Consider the following 22,323-nt stretch of genomic DNA (forward strand, 5'->3'; position numbering starts at 1 on the left):
ATAAATGGTTATTCCTCACATTGGGTTATTGTAAGAAGTGGGGTTCTCCAAGAATCAGTATTAGGACCACAGTTGTTTTTGATTTTCATAAATAACATCGATGAATGAGGTAGAGGGCGTGATGTCTAAATTTGCAGATAATGTAAAGGTTGGTAGAGTAGTTAATGATCACCACCAAGTGGAGCGTCTTCAGATTGACCTAGATAGACCTAGGGATGGTCAGAGAAATGGCAGCTATGCTTTAATCCAGCAAAGTGTAAGGTATTACACCTGGGGAACAGTAACCCCAAAATAACTTACACACTTCGTGTTGAAATAAAGCCAGTAGTGGAGGAGAGGGACTTGGGTGTTATGATACGGTCAGACATGAAGTTCTCTGAGAACTTCATGTCTTCCATGTTGCATGGGTCTTCCGTGCAACTTGTCTACAAGTTGCAAGGAAGGCCCATGGTATCCTATCGATGAGTTATTGAACATTTGCTAGTAGAGGTAAGGACGTGATAATCCCATTAGCATTAGTACAGGCATTTGATGCAAGAAAGCAAGCTTATGCAGCAGCAGCCAAAAAAAAAAAAAAAACCCACTTCCACTTCACCCCTCTGTTCGTTCAAAATACCTGTCCAGCTGAGCCTTAAACTTATTTAGGCTATCAACCTCCACGACAACGGATGGAAGTCTGTTCCACCAACCAACCACCCACTGGCTAAAGGCAAATTTCCGCACGTCTATCCTACATCTGTCTTTCCTCAATTTGAATTTATGCCCTCTCAGGTGATTATTCTGAGCTAGAGGAAGAATCCCATCAGCATTGAGTATGCTCAAACCATTCAAGACTTTATACACCTCTATCAGATCACCTCCCTGGTGCCTAGTCTCCAGACACTGTAATTTGCAAAACTTAAGCCTTTCTTCGTAAGAGCACCCCTTTGTTCCATTCACTAATCTTGTTGCCCTTCTCTGTACTCGTTCCAGCAGCTCTACATCCTTCTTGAAATGAGGCCTCCAGACCTGTATACAGTACTCTAGGTGTGGCCTGACCATTGCCTTATACAAGGGAATAATCACCTCCTTATCCCTGCTGGAAAAATTCCTGTATATCATTGACAATACTCCATGAGCTACTCTTGCAGCCTGTCTGCACTGCTCAGAGAACTTCATATCCGCCTGCACAACCACCCCCAAGTCCCTTTCATTCTGTACCACTGTCAGTGTAGTACCACAGAGTTGATATGTTGCTCTGGGGTTGCTGTTTCCCATGTGTAGTACTTTACATTTGTCAATGTTAAACTTCATTTGCCACCTCTCAGCCCATCTGCTCAACTTTTCCAGATCCGTTGCAGCAGCGTAGTGTCCTTGACAACCCTGCCAACCTTTGTATCGTCTCCAAACTTGGACATTAAACTTGATATACCATCATCAATATCATTTATAAATACAGAAAACAATAATGGATCCAACACTGAGCCCTGAGGGACTCCACTAATAACATTAGTCCACGATGAGCAGTGTCCATTGATTACCACTCTCTGTCTTCTCCCCCTCAACCACCCCTTTATCCATAGCAGCAATTTGCCTCCAATGTCACACTGCTCCAATTTGTGTAGCAGTCTTCCATGTGCAACAGTATCAAAAGCCTTTCTAAGATCCAAGTATATAATATCAAAGCTATTCCCTGCATCCAGTTCTTTTGTGACTGCATCATAGTATCCAATCAAATTGGTCAGGCAAGACTTTCCCTTAACAAAACCATGCTGTGTCCGAGCTGTAATTGAAGTCTTTTCTAAATGATCCTGCAGTGCTTCTTTAACCAGTGCCTCCATTAATTTTCTTGGAACAGAAGTTAAGCTCACAGGTCTATAATTACTTGTGTCAGCCTTTGATCCTCCTTTGTGAATTGGGGTCACATTTGCACATTTACACTTTTCCAGTTTATGGGTACCTCCCCTGAGTCCAAGGAAGCTCTCATAATTATGGCTAAGGGTTTGCTTACTTCCTTTGCTGCCTCCTTTAATATAACTGATAGATCCCATCCACCCCGGGTTCCTTTCTTGTGTTTATCTTCAACAATTTCTCCTCCACCTTACTCCTAGTTATTTCAAGATTCTGTAGCTTACTGCTAGAGTTGAATACACCTCTGGCATTCCCCTCGCTGAATAACTCGTCATGTGTGAATGTCGATGCAAAATATTCATTTAGTTTGTTAGCTACCTGAGCAGGATCATCAACAGTTGACCCATCAATATCAAGTGGACCAATCTGATTCATCCCCTTCCTTCTAGAGTTTACATAAGTAAAGAACTCTTTGCTGTTTTTCTTTGCATCCCTTCCTAAGGATTTCTCGTAATCTGCTTTTGCCTGCCTAACCTCCTTTGTAACTTGGTTGCATATCAACTTATATCTATCATAGGCTTCTGTGTCACGTGTTAATTTGTATGTATCCCATGCATTTTTCTTCTCTGCCATATGCCTCATTAGTTCATCTGACATCCATTTTGGCCTAAACCTTGAACAATATTTCTTAGTTGGTATGTAAAGCCTAGTAGCTTCCAAGATAAGTTCTTTGAATGCTTCCCACCATTTTGAATTTGCTGTTGGTAACATCATCAGTTGGTCCCACTGTATAGAATTTAAATACTGTCTCAGTCCATCGTAGTCGCCTTTACGGAAGCAATAACCCTTCCCTTTACCCCTAATGGTAGTTACATCTTTGAGTAAATCCCACTTCAGCCACCTAGTGGTTAATTTATAATCACTGCCACCTAGTGGTTCATTTATCTGCAGATTCTTAATCCATGAAGAATCACTGCTGATATTCAAATCAAGAGTATTACTCCCTCTAGTTGCCTCCCGAACATGCTGATGTAGAAAACAATCATCCAATAAATCCACAAAAGCCCTGCTATGTGTGAGTGACCAGCCCCCAAATTCCACTCAATAACTGGGAAATTAAAATATCCCATTATAAGACTCTCTGATTTACTGGCCCACTCTATTTCCCTGTACAGTTTCTTATTATACTCATCAGAGTCATTAGGCCTATAGCACACTCCTACTCTCAATTTTGATCTCCCAATGCTTATGTCACACCAAACTGACTCAACACTGCACTGTCCAGCAATGTCGACTGGCTTCACTTCCTTGGTTTTTATGTGTTTCTTAACTAATAGCATAACCCCTCCCCCCTTCCTATCCTGTCTATCCTTTCTGTAGACATTGTACTCCCCAAATTGCAGTTCTGCTTCCCTTATATCTGTGTGACACCACGTCTGTGATATCCCAACAATATCTGCCTTTGATGTTTTGAGCAATACCTCAAATTCATCAAATTTGTTTACTAAACTCCTAGCATTGGTGTACACTCAAGTATACCTGCACCTGTTTCTATTCTTAGCTACCCTAACACAACCCATGTGTTTACTTGTACCGCAATGGCTCCTAGCAGTCTCTGAAATATCAAGCATCTTGTTTTTCAGGCTTCTGCTCATTCTAATAGAAGCAGTGCAAGAATGTCTTTCACCTCTGCCAGTGGCTACTGTCAATCTATTGGTCTTTGTCTCCCCCCAAGCTAGCAGTTTTCCGACACACCTAACACTGCCTCGATAGCATCAGCAAATATTCTTGCACCCTTTCTATTTAAGTGTATCCCATCCCTGTAGAAGCAATCTCTCCTGTTAACAAGTACAGTCCAGGCTGAAAAAAATTCTACCCCTTGAGCCTTGCACAATCTTTCCAGGGCCGAATTGATCGACAAGGCTCTCATCATATACTCCCTCCTATCGTGTCTGGGCAGAATTGCAGACACTTTCAAATTCAACCCTAATTCTCGGCTTTTGTTCACCAGTGACCTGTATTTGTTAAGTAATTCTGCCGGTCTCCTACTCTTAATATCATTAGTGCCAACGTGTACAACTATATCACCTTTTGTGCCCTTAAAAGATGATATTCGCTCTACAACGTCATCAACCTTTGCCCCTGGCAGACATACCCTGGTATGTTTGCCATTATATAAGGCTATTGTTAGACCACACTTGTAATACTGCATCCAAGTATGGAACCTGCACCCAAAGAAATTCATTGAGCTCCTTGAAGGGTCTAAAGACAGGTAACTTGCCTAGTATCATTGGCAAAAGGGCATCCATATGAGGAAAGACTTTGGATATGTGGGTTACAGAGCTTGGAAACTAGGCATCTTATAGGAGACTTGGTTGAGGTGTTTAAGGCTCTGAGAGGCATATATAAAATAAATGAAGACGAAATTTTTACTGTTATAAATGATTCTAGAACTAGGGGCCATAAATTCAAGTTAAGGGGTGGGGGAGATGTTTAGACTGGATTGCAGAAAGTTTTATTTTAGTCAGCGAGTTATAAATTACTGGAATAAGTTACCTACATGGGTAGAGGCTGACAGTTTGGGGAAATCCAAAGGTCAGCTGGATAATTACCTATGGGAGGAGGGAAACACATAGGTTGTTTATTTCCTGTTCTTTTATTAATTTTTTTATCATTTTTTTTTTTTTTTTTCAGCCTAGTGCAGCATAAGCCATAGGCTTCCCTGCACCATGTGGCAATTGCTAATACTAAATAGTAATGCTAATGATGATTATCTGGGAGGGGATCATCTGGATTATGGCAGAAGTCATGGTTAGAATTTATTTTTTTTTTTTTGAAGGATTTAAAGCAGTGCACATGCATTAGCATAAACTGCAATTGCAGTTCTCTGCTAAGTAGATTCATATTTATTGTTTGAACTTTATTGTATTTTGATATTTCTGTGCTTCAAATTTGTAAAGTCAGCACAAAATCATCTCCCGCTCACCTGGAAGAGCTGGGTTTGATCCCATCAGTGAGCGAAGGTGTATCTTAAAATCTTTTTCAGTTGAGGCTGTAGTTAGCTAGCCTGAGGTGAAGGGAGGAGGATTTTTTCCTTGTAAGTTGTTCTAGGTTTTACATCATGCACTTATGCAAATTAGCCTGTGAACATTTGTACAACAAAAAATTACAAATATGGATATGAGAGCAAGCCCTTATAAATGATTCTAGAAAAATGATTCTTATACTGGTAAAATAATAATTTGGATTTTTTTTTTTTTTTTTCAAATTTAGGTGAATTTCACATTATATGTGTAATGTTATTACTTCCATTTATCTGAATGGAAGTAATAACATTACACATATGATTCATCTGATTGAACTGGCGACATATCATTCTTACTTGGTTGAATAATTTACAAAATAATAAAATCCAAAGTAGAGAATTTTGTTGTTATTGTATTCAAACTTATTCTTATATATCTGTGGCCATACAGAATTATGTAAATGTAATCTCCTGTGTAATTCTTACATGGTGTATATAATTAATATCATATGGCTATATAAAATCTATAAATTGTATATTTTATAGTGTAATAAGCAATATAACTTTATAAAATAATACATAACCTAATTTTATAGCATAATATTTGTGTGTGTGTGTGTGTGTGTGTGTGTGTGTGTGTGTGTGTGTGTGTGTGTGTGTGTGTGTGTGTGTGTGTGTGTGTGTGTGCGCGCGCGTGTGCGCACGCAGGTGTGGGACCATTTATCCAGCTACCCAGTAACCTCAGGATTGCTGGATAGGGTTGTTTTTCCGGAATCCGGGTAGCGAGGCCTAAAATGCACAAAAATCAAAAGAAGAAATACAAGAAAATAAAATATGAATATTTATTGAGCTGAGTTGATTCATATCGATTACATGGCATCATCAGAAGAAATATCTTCAGAAATGTCTTGACAGTTTTGGGAAGGTGTAGTTAATGGGATAGATCACCAGAAGTTGCAGGCCGGGATTCAGGCATAGATGCTGTACATGTGCTTGTAGAGTTTACCTTGGAAGCCAGTTTCTGAAATATATCATTTAAACTAAGTTGTTTTAGATATTTTGGTCTTTCTTTTATAAGAAATCTGGCTAAGGTAAAGAAAGACAACACAAGAATGACGAGAAATGTCAGATAACTTACGCGGAAAATTAGTTTCCCGACATCAGACTCTAGCACTGCTCGCTCGGTAAACAGACGGTAGGTGTTATCAGTCTGGAGCTGAAATCAAGAAGGATATATTGATTGACAGGTAGGTGTGGCAAACGAGGAAATTATTGGTGGCAGGCATTACAGAGGACAAGCTATTGTGTAGTCATTGGTTGGCATTATAATGTGTATTTATGAGGAAAGAACGGTGCATAATGTTTCGTAATGAACGGTAAACAGGTAATAGTAGCGATGAATCTTAAAGATGGAAGAAATTTGTAGGGAAAATAAAACATTGGTTGATTTTTTGATGAAAACTAAATTAATAAAAGTTTCATTCTGTTCATTTTTATGTTCTTCATTATGTTTTTTTCTCATTATTAAAAGCAGATTTTTGGAGTTCGTGAGTGTTTTTACTACAGGAATACCTCGCATAGCGTGGTTAATTTGTGCCAAAAAAATACCGCGCTATGCAAAACTGCACTGATCGAAGTATTATTAGTATGTATTTTAATGTAATGTGTTCCATCAATTTGATTATATGGGTCGAGTTGAAAAATATATAGTTGTTTGTTTACTATAAATTGATGCACACGAAATTCTTGCAAAAAAAGAAATTAAAATGATAAAAATGAAAAATACTAGTAAATACAGTACAAATGATTTTTATTGCAGTATGTACATACCAAAAGAATATAAGTGAAGTATGTATTGTATTTTTATTTTGCTCAGCTTAGTTCGCACAGTTTTTTTCTTCTTTTTATCTGCATACATCTCTTTATAACATCGAATGTCATTTTTCAACGTCTGCCTTACTTTCATACCTCGTTCGATGTTTGGATCTAGAAGAACACTCGGTGCCATTACATTTCTTCTTTCCACTCATATTTGCGTATAAAGGTGTAAACATTTTTAAAAAATAATCTTTAATAAAAATACACAGCGAAAAATATTTGTACAGCTTATGCACAATCAACTACCTCACCGCTCAGTCTCTAGAGTGTTTGCTAATCTATCAAAGCTAGCAGAGTCTCTATATAATGGGAGTTGTGACAACAGTCAGTGTGGCCTTGAATCCATAACACAGTTGTGACAACAGTCAGTGTGGCCTTGAATCCATAACACATTGGCCTACGTGCTGGCATTATAATACATACATATCAAATGTATTGGTGCTTAACGCAGTTAATTTTTTTTCAATTTGTAAACCGCGCTATAGCAAAACCCACTCTGTTCAAAACCAGACTGTGTGAGGTATTCCTGTATACTGTTGATTTAGGTTTGATTACAAAAATAGGAAAAGGTCTCTTTATTTTCCATTATATTTCATAACCTGACCTTAAATGGTTAAGGTCAGGTTACAAAATAATAGAAATGGTTTCCTTATATTTAGTGACCTAACCTTAAACGTTAGGTTAGGAAATAATGTAAGAAAAGAAAGAAAGATTCTATATATATATATATATATATATATATATATGTAGTGAATAGGTGTTGATTGACGTTATGATACATGTGTATCCGCACGAGTGTCTTTAAAAATAAAAGTACAGTAATAAAAAAATAATAGCTTGTTAATAAACAATTTATGTGCTAGTCCACATGATTCTAAAGAAAAATTGTTAGGTTACCCCTTCCACTTCTGAAGGGATTCGAGCTCCCATGGGATTCAAGTGGAGGTAACCTGACCTTTTTTCACCATTATGGAAAGCATTCATTAGGGCAAGTTACCATTAGTGCTTCTAAAATGATACTAACCCAATGTTATAGCGTGTTGTGTTCACGCATCAATCAGCACATCGTTTACCATGCCTACCTGTACCAATAAATATATCATTCTCGACTTTGCTCCAGACCGATAACACCTACCGTCTGTTTACCGAGTGAGCGAGTAGCGTTAGAGTGCCGTATCGGGAAATTAATTTTCCATGTAAGTTATCCGACATTTCTTGTCGTTCTCGTGTTGGCTTCCTTTACCTTCACCAGAAATTCTTGCATTTTTTTAGAGACATTATGTGATGACAAGCAGGGTGATTAATACACCAATCACTGTTCTGCATACTAATAATAACTCACAATACTCAAAAAGTGATGATTCTACTAAAATTGACTCAGTAGAAATGGAAGGAAACACTGACCATGAAGAACCAGCTCTCTACCTCTTCCCAGAGGAAGAGATGGGGACAGGAAGACCATACTTTCCAAAACGAAAATCTGTTCACCATATGCCAATAGCTCCTCGGACAGAAACTGCGGATCTCACTACATCCAAATAATGCCCACCTCCTTCAGTGGAATTGTATAGGATATCACAGTAACCTTGATGACATTCGGGATCTCCTTCTTTAATATAACCCAGTTGCCTTTTGCCTTCAAGAAACTAACTTAATCGCTTCTGTTACTACCTCCTTAAACATCATGTTACCTACAGAAAAGATTGAGTTTCTCATGTAACCATTTCGGCTCATGGAAGGGTTGCAATTGTAGTCAGCTCCAATATCCTTTCCCGACCATTAATGCTACAAACAAATCTTGAAGCAGTAGCAACTGGAATATCCTTTTATTTTGCTCTTACCATTGTCTCTCTATATCTTCCCCCCAACCAAGACATCTTGTACAGTGATCTTGAAACCTCTTGTATCTCAGCTCCCCCCCTCCCATTTTTGCATCATGGGGGATTCTAATGCACATAATCCTTTATGGGGTGATAAGATACATGATAAATGGGGAAAAATATTAGAAAAGTTTCTTGATAAATTAAATCTGACACCACTGAATACTGGATTACCCACTTATTTTCACCTGCTTTCTGGGTCAAGCTCAGCAGTTGACCTCTCCATATGCTCACCAGCCCTTTTTCCACTGTTTGAATGATCTGCTCTTGATAGTTTATTGCATAGTGACCACTACCCAATAATCTGTCATATAGAAGCAAATTTACCACCCTGCCATAATCAGACAGCCAACTGGAACTTTGCAAAAGCTGATTGGGAAAAATATAGGCAGCTAGCAATCCTAGAAAAAACAGTTCTTTCTAATGTGTCAATAAATGATGCTATTGATTACATAACAAACCAAATATTACAGGCCACAGAAGTAGCAATACCAAGGGTTTCCATAAGTCAGCGAATTAGACCAAAACCCTGGTGGAACAACAAATGCGACCAAGCCAAATGAGAGAAAAATAATGCCTGGGATAACTTTTGCAAGAATCCTACCACTGCCAATCTAGTCCAGTTTAAAAAAGGCAGAGCTAATGCTAGGCGCATTCAGCGGTCAAGCAAAAGAGAGTAATGGAAACGTTTCACTTTCAAAATTACGAGGACCACTAAAACACAAACAATTGGGAAAAATATTAGAAAAATGTATAACAAATATCCTCCTCCATGCCTATCAATACTAAATGTAAATGGTAATGACGTTTCACTGCTTCAGGACATAGCTAAACACACTCGGAGAGTCTTTTTCTCAAACCTTTGGCATATCCTTGTACTCACCAGAATTCCAGAAATTAAAGTCCCTTACTGAAAAACAGATGTTAAATTTTGGCACTAACCACCATCAATAATACAACTGGCCCTTTACTATAATTGAAATATAGCTTGCTGTTAACAGCTCAAGACCTAGTGCTGCTGGACCTGATGGAGTTCACTATTCCATGTTAAAAGAGCTGAGCAAAGAATTGCTTCATGTCTTACTTCTTCTGTATAACCGAATTTTTACAGAAAATTCTTTCCTCGATACCTGGAGACATGCACATGTCATAGCATTATTAAAACCTGGCAAAGACTCAATGAATCCACACCATTACCGGCCTATTGCCCTCACCAGCTGTATGGGCAAAATAATGTAAAAAATGGTAAACTCTCATTTCACCTGGTTGGTTGCTGAACAAATATAACTTATCAGTTCATCAAATACGCATTTCATACAAGTAGATCAACTTTAGACCTCTTGACTCAAATGGAAACCCAGATTCGCAATGCTTTCGTAAAGCAGGAACATCTGACTATAGTTTATTTAGACATCGAGAAAGCCTTTGTCATAACTTGGCGATATGGTAAACTTCGTTATCTCTACACTTTAGGTTTCAGGAGCAATATGTCAAAATTCATACAGAACTTTCTAAAGCAGCAGTCCTTCCAGGTGTGCATTCAGTCCACCCTCTCTCGTAACTTCGTCCAAGAAGAAGGTGTTCCACAGTGTTCAGTTTTAAGTGCCACACTATTCGTTATAAAAATCAGCTCGGTATCAAAGATCATTCTACCCACTGTTTTTATTACTTTATATGCAGATGACTTTAATATATCTTGTCACTCCCAAAACATGAGAATGATCAAGAGACAACTTCAAGGTGCTCTTAACAGGATTACGATATCAGCTGCGGATAACGGTTTTCGCATATCACCTGAAAAATCTGTCGCAGTTCACTTCTGTAGAAGGCGTAATCTCCATCATGATCCAGTTCTGAAGCTGGATAACTATGACATACTTCTTGTGTCTATTATCTGATTTCTTGGTGTAACCTTAGATAAAAAATTGACATTTATAGACCATATCAAACAACTTAAGTCCACCTGTTTCAAGGAATTAAGCATATTGAGAGTATTATCAGCTACATCATGGGGTGCTGACCATCATATGCTTCTTCAAGCTATATATCACGCTGTCATAAGATCAAGATTAGACTATGGATCTCCAGTTTACCACTCTGCTAGACCCGCATCTTAAGGTTTTTGGACCCTATTCACCACAGTGGCCTGCGCATTGCAGGCCACTGTGGTGAATAGGACTGGACTTCCACTGTCTCTATGAAGGCAAATTTTATGTTAAATTATGTTAAATTATGCTGTCAAAATCAAAAGTCAATCCCTGCATACAGCGTGAAAACATCTATTTACTCCAGATTGGGAGAGCCTGTATGCCCTTATCCATCAATAAATTAACCTACTAGCATACGTCTTTGCTCATTACTTGATAATTGGCAGCTAGACCTTTCTAAAATAGCCACCACTAGTTCCGCTGCTCCTCCATAGGCTCTCTGTCCTGCAGCATATGATATATCCCTGCAAGAATGAGAGCAAAGTACTCTTCTCCTCAGAATATAAAACAGCTTAACAAATTTCTAATTTAAAAATATGAATCTTATCCCCAGATATATACACTGATGTCTCCAGATATGACCATCACGTCAGTGCTGCTGTTGTTCTTTCATTGTTCACAATCTCCATTCAGTTACCTTTAGAATGCAGCATCTTTATGCTGAACTACATGCTGCATAAATGGCCCTGGAAACTATAAAATTGTATCAGTTTACCCATAGTGTTATTTTTACTGACTGCCTCAGTGCCCATCTCACTTTACAGCAACCAAGAAAACATCACAACTACCTACTTGGTAATGTTAATAACTTGCTGACTGACCTAGCTAAGGACATGAAAGTAGTAAAATTTTGTTGGATCACTAGCCATTTGGCAAACTTGGCAATGAGAGTGCTGACCATGCAGTGAAATCTATTGTGGAACCAGTTGATGATGCTTCTTTCAAAATCCCTTTCACTGACTATAAAAATCTTATAATAAGGCGAAGTATGGATCACTGGCAAACCATCTGGCAAAACCAAGAAGGCAACAAACTCCTTCAGATTAAACCAGATCTCCAATCTTGGCCATCTAGCATCCGCTCGAACTGAAAGGAAGAAGTCACGCTTGCAAGACTTTGAATAGGACACACCTTACTCCCTTTTATCTTCTTTTTTCCTCATATCTGCCTTTCTGTCCGAACAGGCGCCTCCATAGCCAGGTGGGCAGGAGCAGCAGTGCGCACTCTAATCCCAGTACTCTAACCCCAGTCTAATCAAGAAGCACACGCTTCTTGATTAGACTGGGGTTCGAGCCCGTGAGCCACCAAATATGGAGGATGCGGAAAGGTCAGGGAATGACCACCACATATCCCCAGAGCAATATGGCCTTAGCTGCTAATGCTCCTAAAAACCAAATAATAACATAACAACAATTCTGTCCGAACTGCCATGCTCAAGTAACAGTCCAGCATATCATAGTTGACTGCCCTCTCTATAATGGAGTACGGCAAGCCATCTTCTTATCAATCCACGCAGCCCAAATCATACCTACTTTGCAAAAAATTTTAGATAACAGGTCTGACATTGATGCAGTGTTCACTTTTCTAAAAAAAGATAAAATGCTATGACAGAATATAGTGTTTAAATTTCAGAAATACACATCTCACTTTTAATGACACCTGGTAACTCTAGGAGTTTTGCGCATAATGGCTTTAGCTGCTGTTGCGCCGTAAAACCTCCAACAACAACAACACCACTTTAACTTGGACTGTGCAATTTCCTACAGGAATTGCAGCCCAACTTAAAGTTCTCCGAGCAGTGCAGACTTGCTGCTAGGTCATTCATGGGGTGTCTCAATGATGAAATCAAGAAATTATGCAAGCAAGGATAAGAGAAAATTATTCTGTTGTATAAGACCTTACTTGAATACTGCATGCAGGCTTAGAAACCACCTCATTTTAGCAAGGATTTGGTCTGTTGTAATTGGTGTCAAAAAGGAGCTACATGATTAATTGGGGGAGCAGAAGATTTACAGAACTCATGGCACTCATGGCACCAAGAACAACATTGATCCTGTAAAATTGCCACATCTGTAAATTAGGCTTAAGCATTCATGGAGACCTGATTGAAGTGTTTGCAGCTTTATACGCGTTGTGCAAACTAAATGGCAACTTTACTCTTTCTGAAAAGCTATGCACAAAGAGACAAATTTAAATTATAAAAATATAATTGCATTAAAGATTTGCTCAAATTTTCCTTCAGTTAGAGAATAATTGATCGTTTGAATAAAGTTCCACTGTGGAAGTTGGTAATCTGAATAAATTTGAAGAAGGATTGGAATAGAAAATAGTTATTTAATGGAGAAATTATTAAAAAGGATGGGCATGCAAGGTGAGTAATATATATAGTCAGACCTCTCTTTAACGAACTTTCACATAGCAAATTTTTCTATTTAGTGAATTTTTTTTGATTTCCCTTTGGTCATTACATTGAAAATTGTTTCTGTATAATGAAGAAAATTTCCATATAACGAACTGATTTCAAGAGACCTGGGTGTGCACTGTTCACACACACTGGCCTTAAGTCAATAGAGCTGATGCTGTAGGAAGCACAAATTAAGAGCTAAGAGGATTATGAATTAAAATCTAAAACATTCCACAATTTAGTGGTGCCCATAAAATCTACACAACCATCTCTACCCTACTCTACTCAACTGCTATCTTTGTGTCCACAACCATTGGCAAAGATTAACACTTATTCACGATGTGGGCATTAACTCTGGTCATCCTGTTTTCTACTGTAAGAACCCTATTAGAGAATTAGGAGAGAGTGATTTTCCTTTATCCCAGAGGTTCATCTATTGTTTCGCAGAAATGGGTCATCCACACTTTCACTAAATTTCACCTGTCTACGTTTACATGGTACGTGGTCCTTAAATCAGTTTTGTTTTAGCCGTATGTGAGTAACCTTACAATGTCTAAGAGGAAATTTTTGAGTGTAGTGGAAAAAGTGAAAGTGCTTAATAGAGTAGATCAGGACATTAGAAAAAAAAGAAATCACTTTAAAATTTGGTATCCCTGCCAGCACTGTGTCAGCCATTCTGAAAAACCAAGTGTGCAAAATTATGCCTGTATGAAGTTGTCTGATTAAACCGCTTTTAAGTGGGTGCAGTTGATTTGAGACCAAAACATGCTGATATCAGGGCCATCAATAAAAGAAAAATCTATGGCGTATGCATCTTTTCTGGGGCATAAAACATTCCAAGCCATTTCTGGTTGGCTGGACAAATTTAAAAAGTGCCGTGGCTTACTCAAAAAAGTTATTTCTGTTGATAATGGAGTTGTAATTGAAGAAGAGTGTACCCATTGGAAAGAAACAGTTTCGAAACAAAATTATGGTGGACTATGAGCCCAAAAACATATTCACCATTGATGAAACAGGTCTATTTTTTAAATGTTTGCGAACAAGACACTGATTTTTAAAGATGATAAACGTTTAGGAGGTAAAATTGTAAGGAGAGAATTACAGTCTTGATTGGTGCAAATATGGCTGGTAATGAAAAATTTAAGCTTTCGGTAATAGGAAAAAGTAAACAACCCTGATATTTTAAAGGAGTAAAGTTGTTAGAGTTGGACTGCAACTACACCAAAAAATCTCAGATGGCAAGTGAAATTTTTGAACAGTGGATTTTAAATTTCGATAGAAAGATGACAAAAGAAAACAGAAAAATCACTTTGATTTTTGACAACTGCCCTACCTACCTTCACTCAGTAATTTCAAAACTTACAAGTGTGAAGCTTGTTTTCTTCCTTATGAATACCTCATCTAAACTACAGCCAATGGACCAAGGCATTATCAAGAATTTGAAAATGCACTACTGAAGGTGCATACAGAAAAAAATTATACTGAGAATAGAAATCAACAAACCTATAGATTCTGTTATAGATTTGTGGATGTGCATATCAGAGTTGGTGAAAGTGTGGAGTCAAGATGTGATGGAAACAAAGATTAAGAATTATTTTGCAAAAGCAGGTTTTGCTAAAAACAGTTAACAGCAATGAGAGGGACGAATTACTACAAGTAATTGAGCAATCTTGGGAAGAACTCCAAGCAAGAAGTTTGATCGGTGGAGAAATTAATTCCACATTTTGGAGAGTATTCAAAGAACTAGTGACAATATCAATGATGTGTTGGATGAAAATTAGGGCAAGAAGGCAATGAGAGCAATATTAAACCTTCCAAACATAAAATTTTGGCATTTAAAAGTTTGCGTCGAGGCCTTCATTGAGAAGAAAATGTGCCAGAAAATATATTTGAATATTTAAACAAATGCAAATATTTTTATGAATGATGTACAGTAAAATCCAGTATTATAAACTATAAAAGGAAACCTCATACCTTTATGTAGAAACAGAATTCTCTCAACACTCACATTGGAAGGATTATGTGATTATATAATTATACGAATAAATGTCCCATATTTAATATTAAATAAAATCAATTACGAAAATTACATTAAAATTATATAAATAAATACTTATTAAAAGATTGTCATGTATTCAATTCTCATCCCCAACATAACACATCAGGAAAAGCCTGCAGAAGTCTACAGCCAACCCCTAAAAACCAAAACCAATATTGCATATGAACAATGAGAACTGAAAACAATTGTCGGATTTATCCTTAAAAAACATTGGTTAAAATATCCAAAATCATAAAATTGTGTCTGAACTTGTTATAAGGAACCAAACTTACTCGGATACACTCCATGCTCACAAGAAGTAAAATGTTTTTTGTGAATGATACCCACCATTGTTTTATACTTAAACCTATCAACTACTTGATATTCTGAATTCTGTTCCTACATAAAGGTATGAGGTTTCTTTTTATAGTTTATAATAATAACATTAGTAGGACATATTGAGCTTTATCACTTTTACTATCTTAATTAGTAAAATCCAGTATACAACAAAAAATAACCAAATATTTTATGAAATAATTCTTAAGATTGTGCTAATATATTGTTCACATTATGTAAGTAGTCATTTCTTAATATGTGCGTATTAATAAATTAATTGTTTTAAAATTTTAGAAAATTTATTCATTCCCACCTATTTCTGATTTATCATCTTTTTTGTATTTCTGAATGTTGAATTACAGTATTTTTTATTGTTGAAAAGGATCGTTCACATTAAAATGAATTTTTTAATGTGAACGATTGATTATATTATATATTTAGGTCCAACTGTATATATATATATATATATATATATATAGTCAAGAATAATGATATGGGAGGAAAATTAAGTTTAAAATTAGATAAGTCTGAATTACAATAACATTACTTATGGATCAGTGACACTGCTATAGCAGAAATTACCCTACAGCCATAATGTGTACATGTATATAAAAAATATTTTAGGTAGAACATGTTAACGAGCTTTATGTAAAAATTAAAACTGATGAATATACTGTGTACCCTGGGAGCAATATATGTTGTGAAATAAAGGGGTGTGAAATGAACAGGAAAATAAAACGATAAGATTTGCACCAAATTTATTACCAAATAAATTTTAAGATTTTGAAAAAATTTTATGATTTTGAAAAACGTGAAAGATTTTGAAAAAACTTGAAAGATTTTGAATGAATGATCAAGGTGGAAATAACATTGCAGTGTCTTTCATAATTTTTGTGTCATCATCAGAGGTCATCCACCAAAATAATAAAAAAGACAGCAATGCTCTTACTTCTGTCTCCGACATGCTCTGTATGCATAGGTACTGTGTGAAAAGACACTTGGTAATTTACAAATTTAATTTTAAAATTTTAAAATTTTGAATTTAATTATAGAGGTTTTGCATACAGATCATGGATGACCTTACAGAAGTAAGTGAGAAAAGTAAAGCTTTGGTTTTATTGGCACATTAGCTACTAAGGCTATAATGCCAGAAAAGTAAAGCCAAAAGTAAGAAAAACAGTATATACCATAAGACAAGGACTTACCATTACTAGGCTTTACTTTTCTCACTTACTTCTGTAAGGTCATCCATGATCTGTATGCAACACCTCTATAATTATATTCAAAATTTTTAAATTTTAAAATTAAATTTGTAAATTACCAAGTGTCTTTTCACACAGTACCTATGCATACAGAGCATGTTGGAAACAGAAGTAAGAGCATTGCTGTCTTTTTCATTATTTTGGTGGATGACTTCTGATGATGACAAAAAAAATTATGAAAGACACTGCAATGTTATATCCACCTTGATCGTTCAATCAAAATCTTTCACGTTTTTTCAAAATCTTTCACGTTTTTTCAAAATCTTAAAATTTATTTGGTATTGATTTAATTGGCGCAAATCTTATCGTTTTATTTTCCTGTTCATTTCACACCCCTTTATTTCGCAACATATATCGCTCCCAGGGTATACCACATATTCATCAGTTTTAATTTTTACATAAAACTCGTTAACATGTTCTACCTACAATATATATATATGTGTGTGTGTGTTGGACATACATATATATATACATATACATATGTAGGGGTATCAAAATTATATCACAAACTATTGGTGATTTTAACATCATGCACTTGCCATTGAACATGACTTCAAAAACAGATAGGCTTTGGTAGAGGTAGAGGTTGGACCCAAAAAAAGTTGCTGTAGGGGGTCACACATGATTTGACAGGTGCCCAATTTTGTTTTTTATTTTATTTATTTTATTTTTTTAAAAATTTTGCTTTCAGTATACCAGTATATCATCGTTTCTAAAATGATTGCAATATTCATTTTTGGTAACATTTTAATTTTTGGTAACATTTTAATTTTTAATAAAAAATTTTATTAAAAACTTTAAATATTTTAAAAAAATGCTGTTTTTTTGACATATTATTTTTAAAAAAGAATATTACTTCTGCTGAAAATGTAAAAATTTGTAATCATAAAATATAAGCACTTAACTAAAAGTCATTTCCATTTTTAGTGTAAAACACCATTAAGAGTATGAAATTTCAAAATAATGCATATATTTCTGCTTATATATTATGCATATAAAGCAGAAATTTGCAAAACTTTTATTAATTCTGCTGAAAATGAATAGGAAAAGATTTACAGTCATTAAATATTAACATGAAACAAATAGTCACATCCATTTTTCAGTGCAAAAAATCATTAAGTGTACAATATTTCAAAATTAAATGTTCACTTTTTTTCTGTGTAGAATTCTGTTTAGTGTACTGCTTGCAGAACTCATGAGCTGCAACATGTATACAGCAATATTTCTTATTAAAAACATTCTAATATCAGAAGATTGAGTCATTTTATAAAAAAAAAAAAAAAAAACAATGCACCAAGCTGTACACAAAAATTATTACAAGAAAGGTTGCAGGGAACAACCCTTTCAATAGCTCTCACATGTTTCCTGATTATATTTTTTTAGCTAATTACTCACCGAAACCCATAAAATGTTCATTCCATAGAGGAGGAGGAGGAGAGATGATGCAGTAGTTAGAATTAGAGATTGTAGCAGCAATGCACAAAAGTTGCAAAAATGATCATGTTGGACCCGTCTGGTTGTTGTTGTTGTTTAGCCATTCAGTCGGATCCATCTTTGGAGATTCTGTAGGCAGACTTTTTCCACAATTGTTTGATTTTAAAGGCTTCCTTAAGTTCTTGTAAATTCAGCCCACTGTCCTTCTTTATGGTATCAATCCATTGCGTTCTTTGTCATTCTCAGTTTGTGCTCCACTGATAAGGATTCCCCCCCCCCTTTCTTATGTTTATGTTCAACAGTTTCTGCTCCACTTTGCTCCCAGTTATTACAGAATCATTCAGCTCACTGCCAGTGTTTAATACACCTCTGGCATTCCCCTCTCTGAATAACTGTTTGTGTGTAAATGTAGATGCAAAATACTCATTCAGTTTGCTAGCTACCTGAACGGGACTATCAATAGTTGAACCATCGATAACAAGTGGACCAATCAGATTCATCCCCTTCCTTCCAGAGTTTACATAAGTAAAAAGCTGTTTGCTGTTTTTCTTTGCATCCTTTGCCAAAGATTCTCGTCAATTGCCTTTGTCTACTTAACGTCCTTTGTGACTTGATTACAGACTAGCTTATATCTGCCTAGGCTTCTGTGTTACCTGTTAATTTATATGTATCCCACACATTTTTTTTCTCTATCACATGTCTCATTAGTTCATCTGACATCCATTTAGGCCTAATCCTTGAACAATAAAGTTAAAGTTCATTAACATATTCCATAATAAATATAAATTTCTCTAGCACCTTTACAGATATTTAAAGCAGCAACCTTTATTACCCTGATTATATCACAATTATAAGTGATTGAATGGTTGGCCAGAGCAAGGATAATTTTCAAATGACAAGTGGTTTTTTTAAATTTTGCAAATCACAGACCAGCTTTCAACCCACACACAGCATCTTTTCCAAAAACTGTTTTTAATTTTTTTTTGGATTTCTGTTGTTCTTGTTCCTAAGTTTGAGTCAATATTTAATGGAATTTCAATGCTCAATAAATTCACTGATTTTAAAATGAAGCAGTACATAAAAAACACCTTCTATTCAAATTCAGATTGACTGCAGCTAATCAGATGTTTCCTGTCAGATTATCTGCAGTCAGTCTGCAGATAATTAGACAGAAGAGTCATAGATAGACCATATTGTGACACGTCATAACCTGCAATTTCAAGATAGAAATTAAGTCCCCTAAACTCTTTGATTACATCTCTTTTATAATATTAATTATGATTGAACTTCTCACATCTAGCATAGGTGTGATCTTGGAATTTTACAGATTTCCGGTGCCATATTATACTGTACAATGGAGAAGTATAGTAAAAATTAAATTAATAAATTACCCTCTCAAACCATACCTTACTACCTACAGCATATTTTGGAATGAAAAAAAAGAAAGTAAAAAATAAAAAACAAGTGGAAAGATATACTAGTCCATTCATGAAATTCTGATCATTTTAAAATGACAAACTAAACTTTCAGAAAACATTCACTGATTAGCAGCTTTAGTATATCTTTATCTCAATCTCCTTAATTACAAATTGTGAAATGCATTAACTGAATAATACACTGCTTCCTATCAATGAGTTGCTAACTTCTTTGCTAAGGAACATGACAAATTTCTCCATGTTGTTGGAGCACAGTGAAAAATTATGGTCCATGGGAGTCAAATTTACAGTCTGTACAATCAGATGTAATGAACTGTTATGGTGAAATGAAAATCAGCTGTAATGAACTGTTATGGGCCAATCCAAGAAGTAAATTTGCTGATTTTTGGGCGCATTTTCCATTTTATTTAGAAAATAATCATTTCCACAATGGTTTGATTATAAATACAGCAGCTAACTGGAATGGCTGTTGGATAAATTTATTGCTGTAGAGGAATGCTATCCTCTGAAGAGTTCTTGACCTATTTCAGATTGTCTTTAGTATGTTGTTGTAAGCATTCATTTTATTACTGATTTTCATTATATATGTTTTTTTTTTTTGTTGTTGTATTTAGGCGATTCCTTGATTTGCATGAGACCATCATATACAATCTCCAATCCTCAAGAAAGTTTTACAATCTCCGTTCCTGAGCTCAAGGTATTTTTTGAATTAGCAGATGGTACAAGACAATTTCCAGTTTTGTACGCAAAGATATCTCTTGAGGCAGAATTACACGATTGGTCTAAGCAGGTGAGACAGTTATGTAAAATGTAATATATTATTATAAAAATATTAATATCTACCTAAGATTTTAATATCCGTGGTCATAGTTCTGATTTGATTTCCAAAGGTTTCTGTTCATTTTTAATGTATTCACAGTTTCCTTTTATATTCCCTGTTTTGATATTCACCTAATTGTTTTTGCTTATTTGGAAAGAATGTGTTTAGTGGATATTTATTAATTTATTTGATAATTACAAGTAAAAATTAGTGAAAACATTTCAAATGTCAATACAGTTCTTATTATTGCCTAATATTTTCAATAAGTTCTTAATTACTCTTGTTATTAGCCAGCTGTATGAGTATTTTCTGAAAATTGAAACAGTAAGTACATTTTATATATATATATAGCTAACTCTACATATAGGTTAGAAGACAGCCCTAGTTTTTAGGGCAAGTTACCAGAATTGATTGTCTGTCCATTGAATTATCTCAGAATGACCTCTATTTTTAACAGAGAGGCTTCCTAAAATAATGCATTTTAGGAATTTTTCCTTATTTCTCCAATCAGCACTAGTGGCCTCTGTGCTGGTTGGAGAATTAGTATTAGTTGGTATTAGTAAAACATGCCCACATGTTTCACTTATCCACCCCTCCAATAGTTTGTCCAGTTCTTCCTTGAATTATTTAAGCTATCCACTTCCACAGCATCACACATAAAGGAAGTTTCTTCCAACAGTCAACCACCCATTAGCTAAAGGCTTTCACACATCTGTTCTGCAACTATCCTTCCTCAGTTTTAATTTAAGCTCTCTCGTGTGCATAGTAGTCTGAGCAAGAGGAAGAATCCCATCAGCATTAAGCTTGCTCAATCCATTTAAAGTCTTAAACACCACAATAAGATTGCCCTGCAGGTGCCTAGTTTCTAGATGCCGCAATTTGCAGAACTGAAGCCTTTCTTTGTAAGAGTACCTCTTTGTTCTCCTCACCAATCTCATTGCCCTTCTCTGTACCTACTCCAGCAGCACTGCATCCTTCTTAAAATAGGGCCTCCAGCCCTGTAGTACGCAAGATGTGGCCTGACCACTGCCTTATACATAGTGGCATATTGTTTGGGTTGGGGGTGCCTCTGGTGATTTCCCACAGCTGCATCATATACTGTATATACCATATACATCTCTGGCTGATCTATGCTAGAATTGCCTGAGCTTCCTGATAGAGACCACGAAAAAAAAAAAAAAAAAAAAAAAAAAAAAGAGAGAGAGTAGGAAAATGAGGATATAGTTTAGGAGGAGAAAAGAGGGAGATCAGATGAGCCTTGAGGACGACAGCAAAGGTATCCTCAGATGAGATGGAGATGTCTCCATCAGGCGAACAAAGGGGAAGGAGAAAGGGAACATAAGTGGCAGTGCAAAGGAGCACTGCTTAGGTCGCCATTTGGCAGGTACAGTCAAGTCCAGGTTATTTTCTTTGAGTCTAGTCCAAATGATTTTTAGATCCAGTGATCGTTCAATTTTTAAAAGTTTATGTCCTAAACAGGGTTCTCTGCTTCTTGAACAGATCCTGGGTGAAGCAGATGAAAGCTATATAGTTTTCTTTGTTTTCCAGTACTTGTTGCTCAAGGTTTTTTGGAAGTTAGTGTATCCTTGTGAGAAGAGTGTATATTATATCCTTGTGGATTTCACAATCATACATAATATGGTCCCAATTTTCAGGGGAGCTGCAATGGCACAGGGGGTCTTCAATGATACCCATTGCTTCCAGTTTTCCTTTGAGTGATCCATGGCCAGTAAGTAGGAATGAGACAGGCCTGGAGAGAACCATGAAAGTGACTCTGGGTAGGTTCTGGAAATTTCAGGGTGTTTTTTAAGTGATACTTCCTTTAGTAGAATTAGTCCATCTTGACTGCCAAGTCTGCATTAAGTGTTGTCTCAGCTGCTTTTACTCTGCCTTGGTATTGTTGGCAGGATCACTTGTGAATCCAATGCACGTGGCAAATCTCTCCTTGGAAAGACTGTAAAGACTGACAACCTCCAAGTCCATCGGAAGTGC

The 22,323-nt window shown here is 36.1% G+C and overlaps 1 protein-coding gene across 1 annotated transcript in view; it reads left to right on the top strand.

The window, feature by feature from the left end:
• The window catches only part of LOC150088255 (intermembrane lipid transfer protein VPS13A-like), a 3,009,916-nt gene that overhangs the window by 1,444,979 nt on the left and 1,542,614 nt on the right, over nucleotides 1-22,323 (top strand). Inside the window, exon 40 of the mRNA XM_090370087.1 lies at nucleotides 20,126-20,301. Within this exon, the coding sequence (XP_090226213.1) occupies nucleotides 20,126-20,301 (176 nt within the window). The remainder of the gene's footprint in view (nucleotides 1-20,125; nucleotides 20,302-22,323) is intronic.

This window comes from Mastigoproctus giganteus, chromosome 3 (genome assembly GCF_048544385.1).
Source record: "Mastigoproctus giganteus isolate SK-2022 chromosome 3, ASM4854438v1, whole genome shotgun sequence".
Classification (NCBI taxonomy): domain Eukaryota; kingdom Metazoa; phylum Arthropoda; class Arachnida; order Uropygi; family Thelyphonidae; genus Mastigoproctus; species Mastigoproctus giganteus.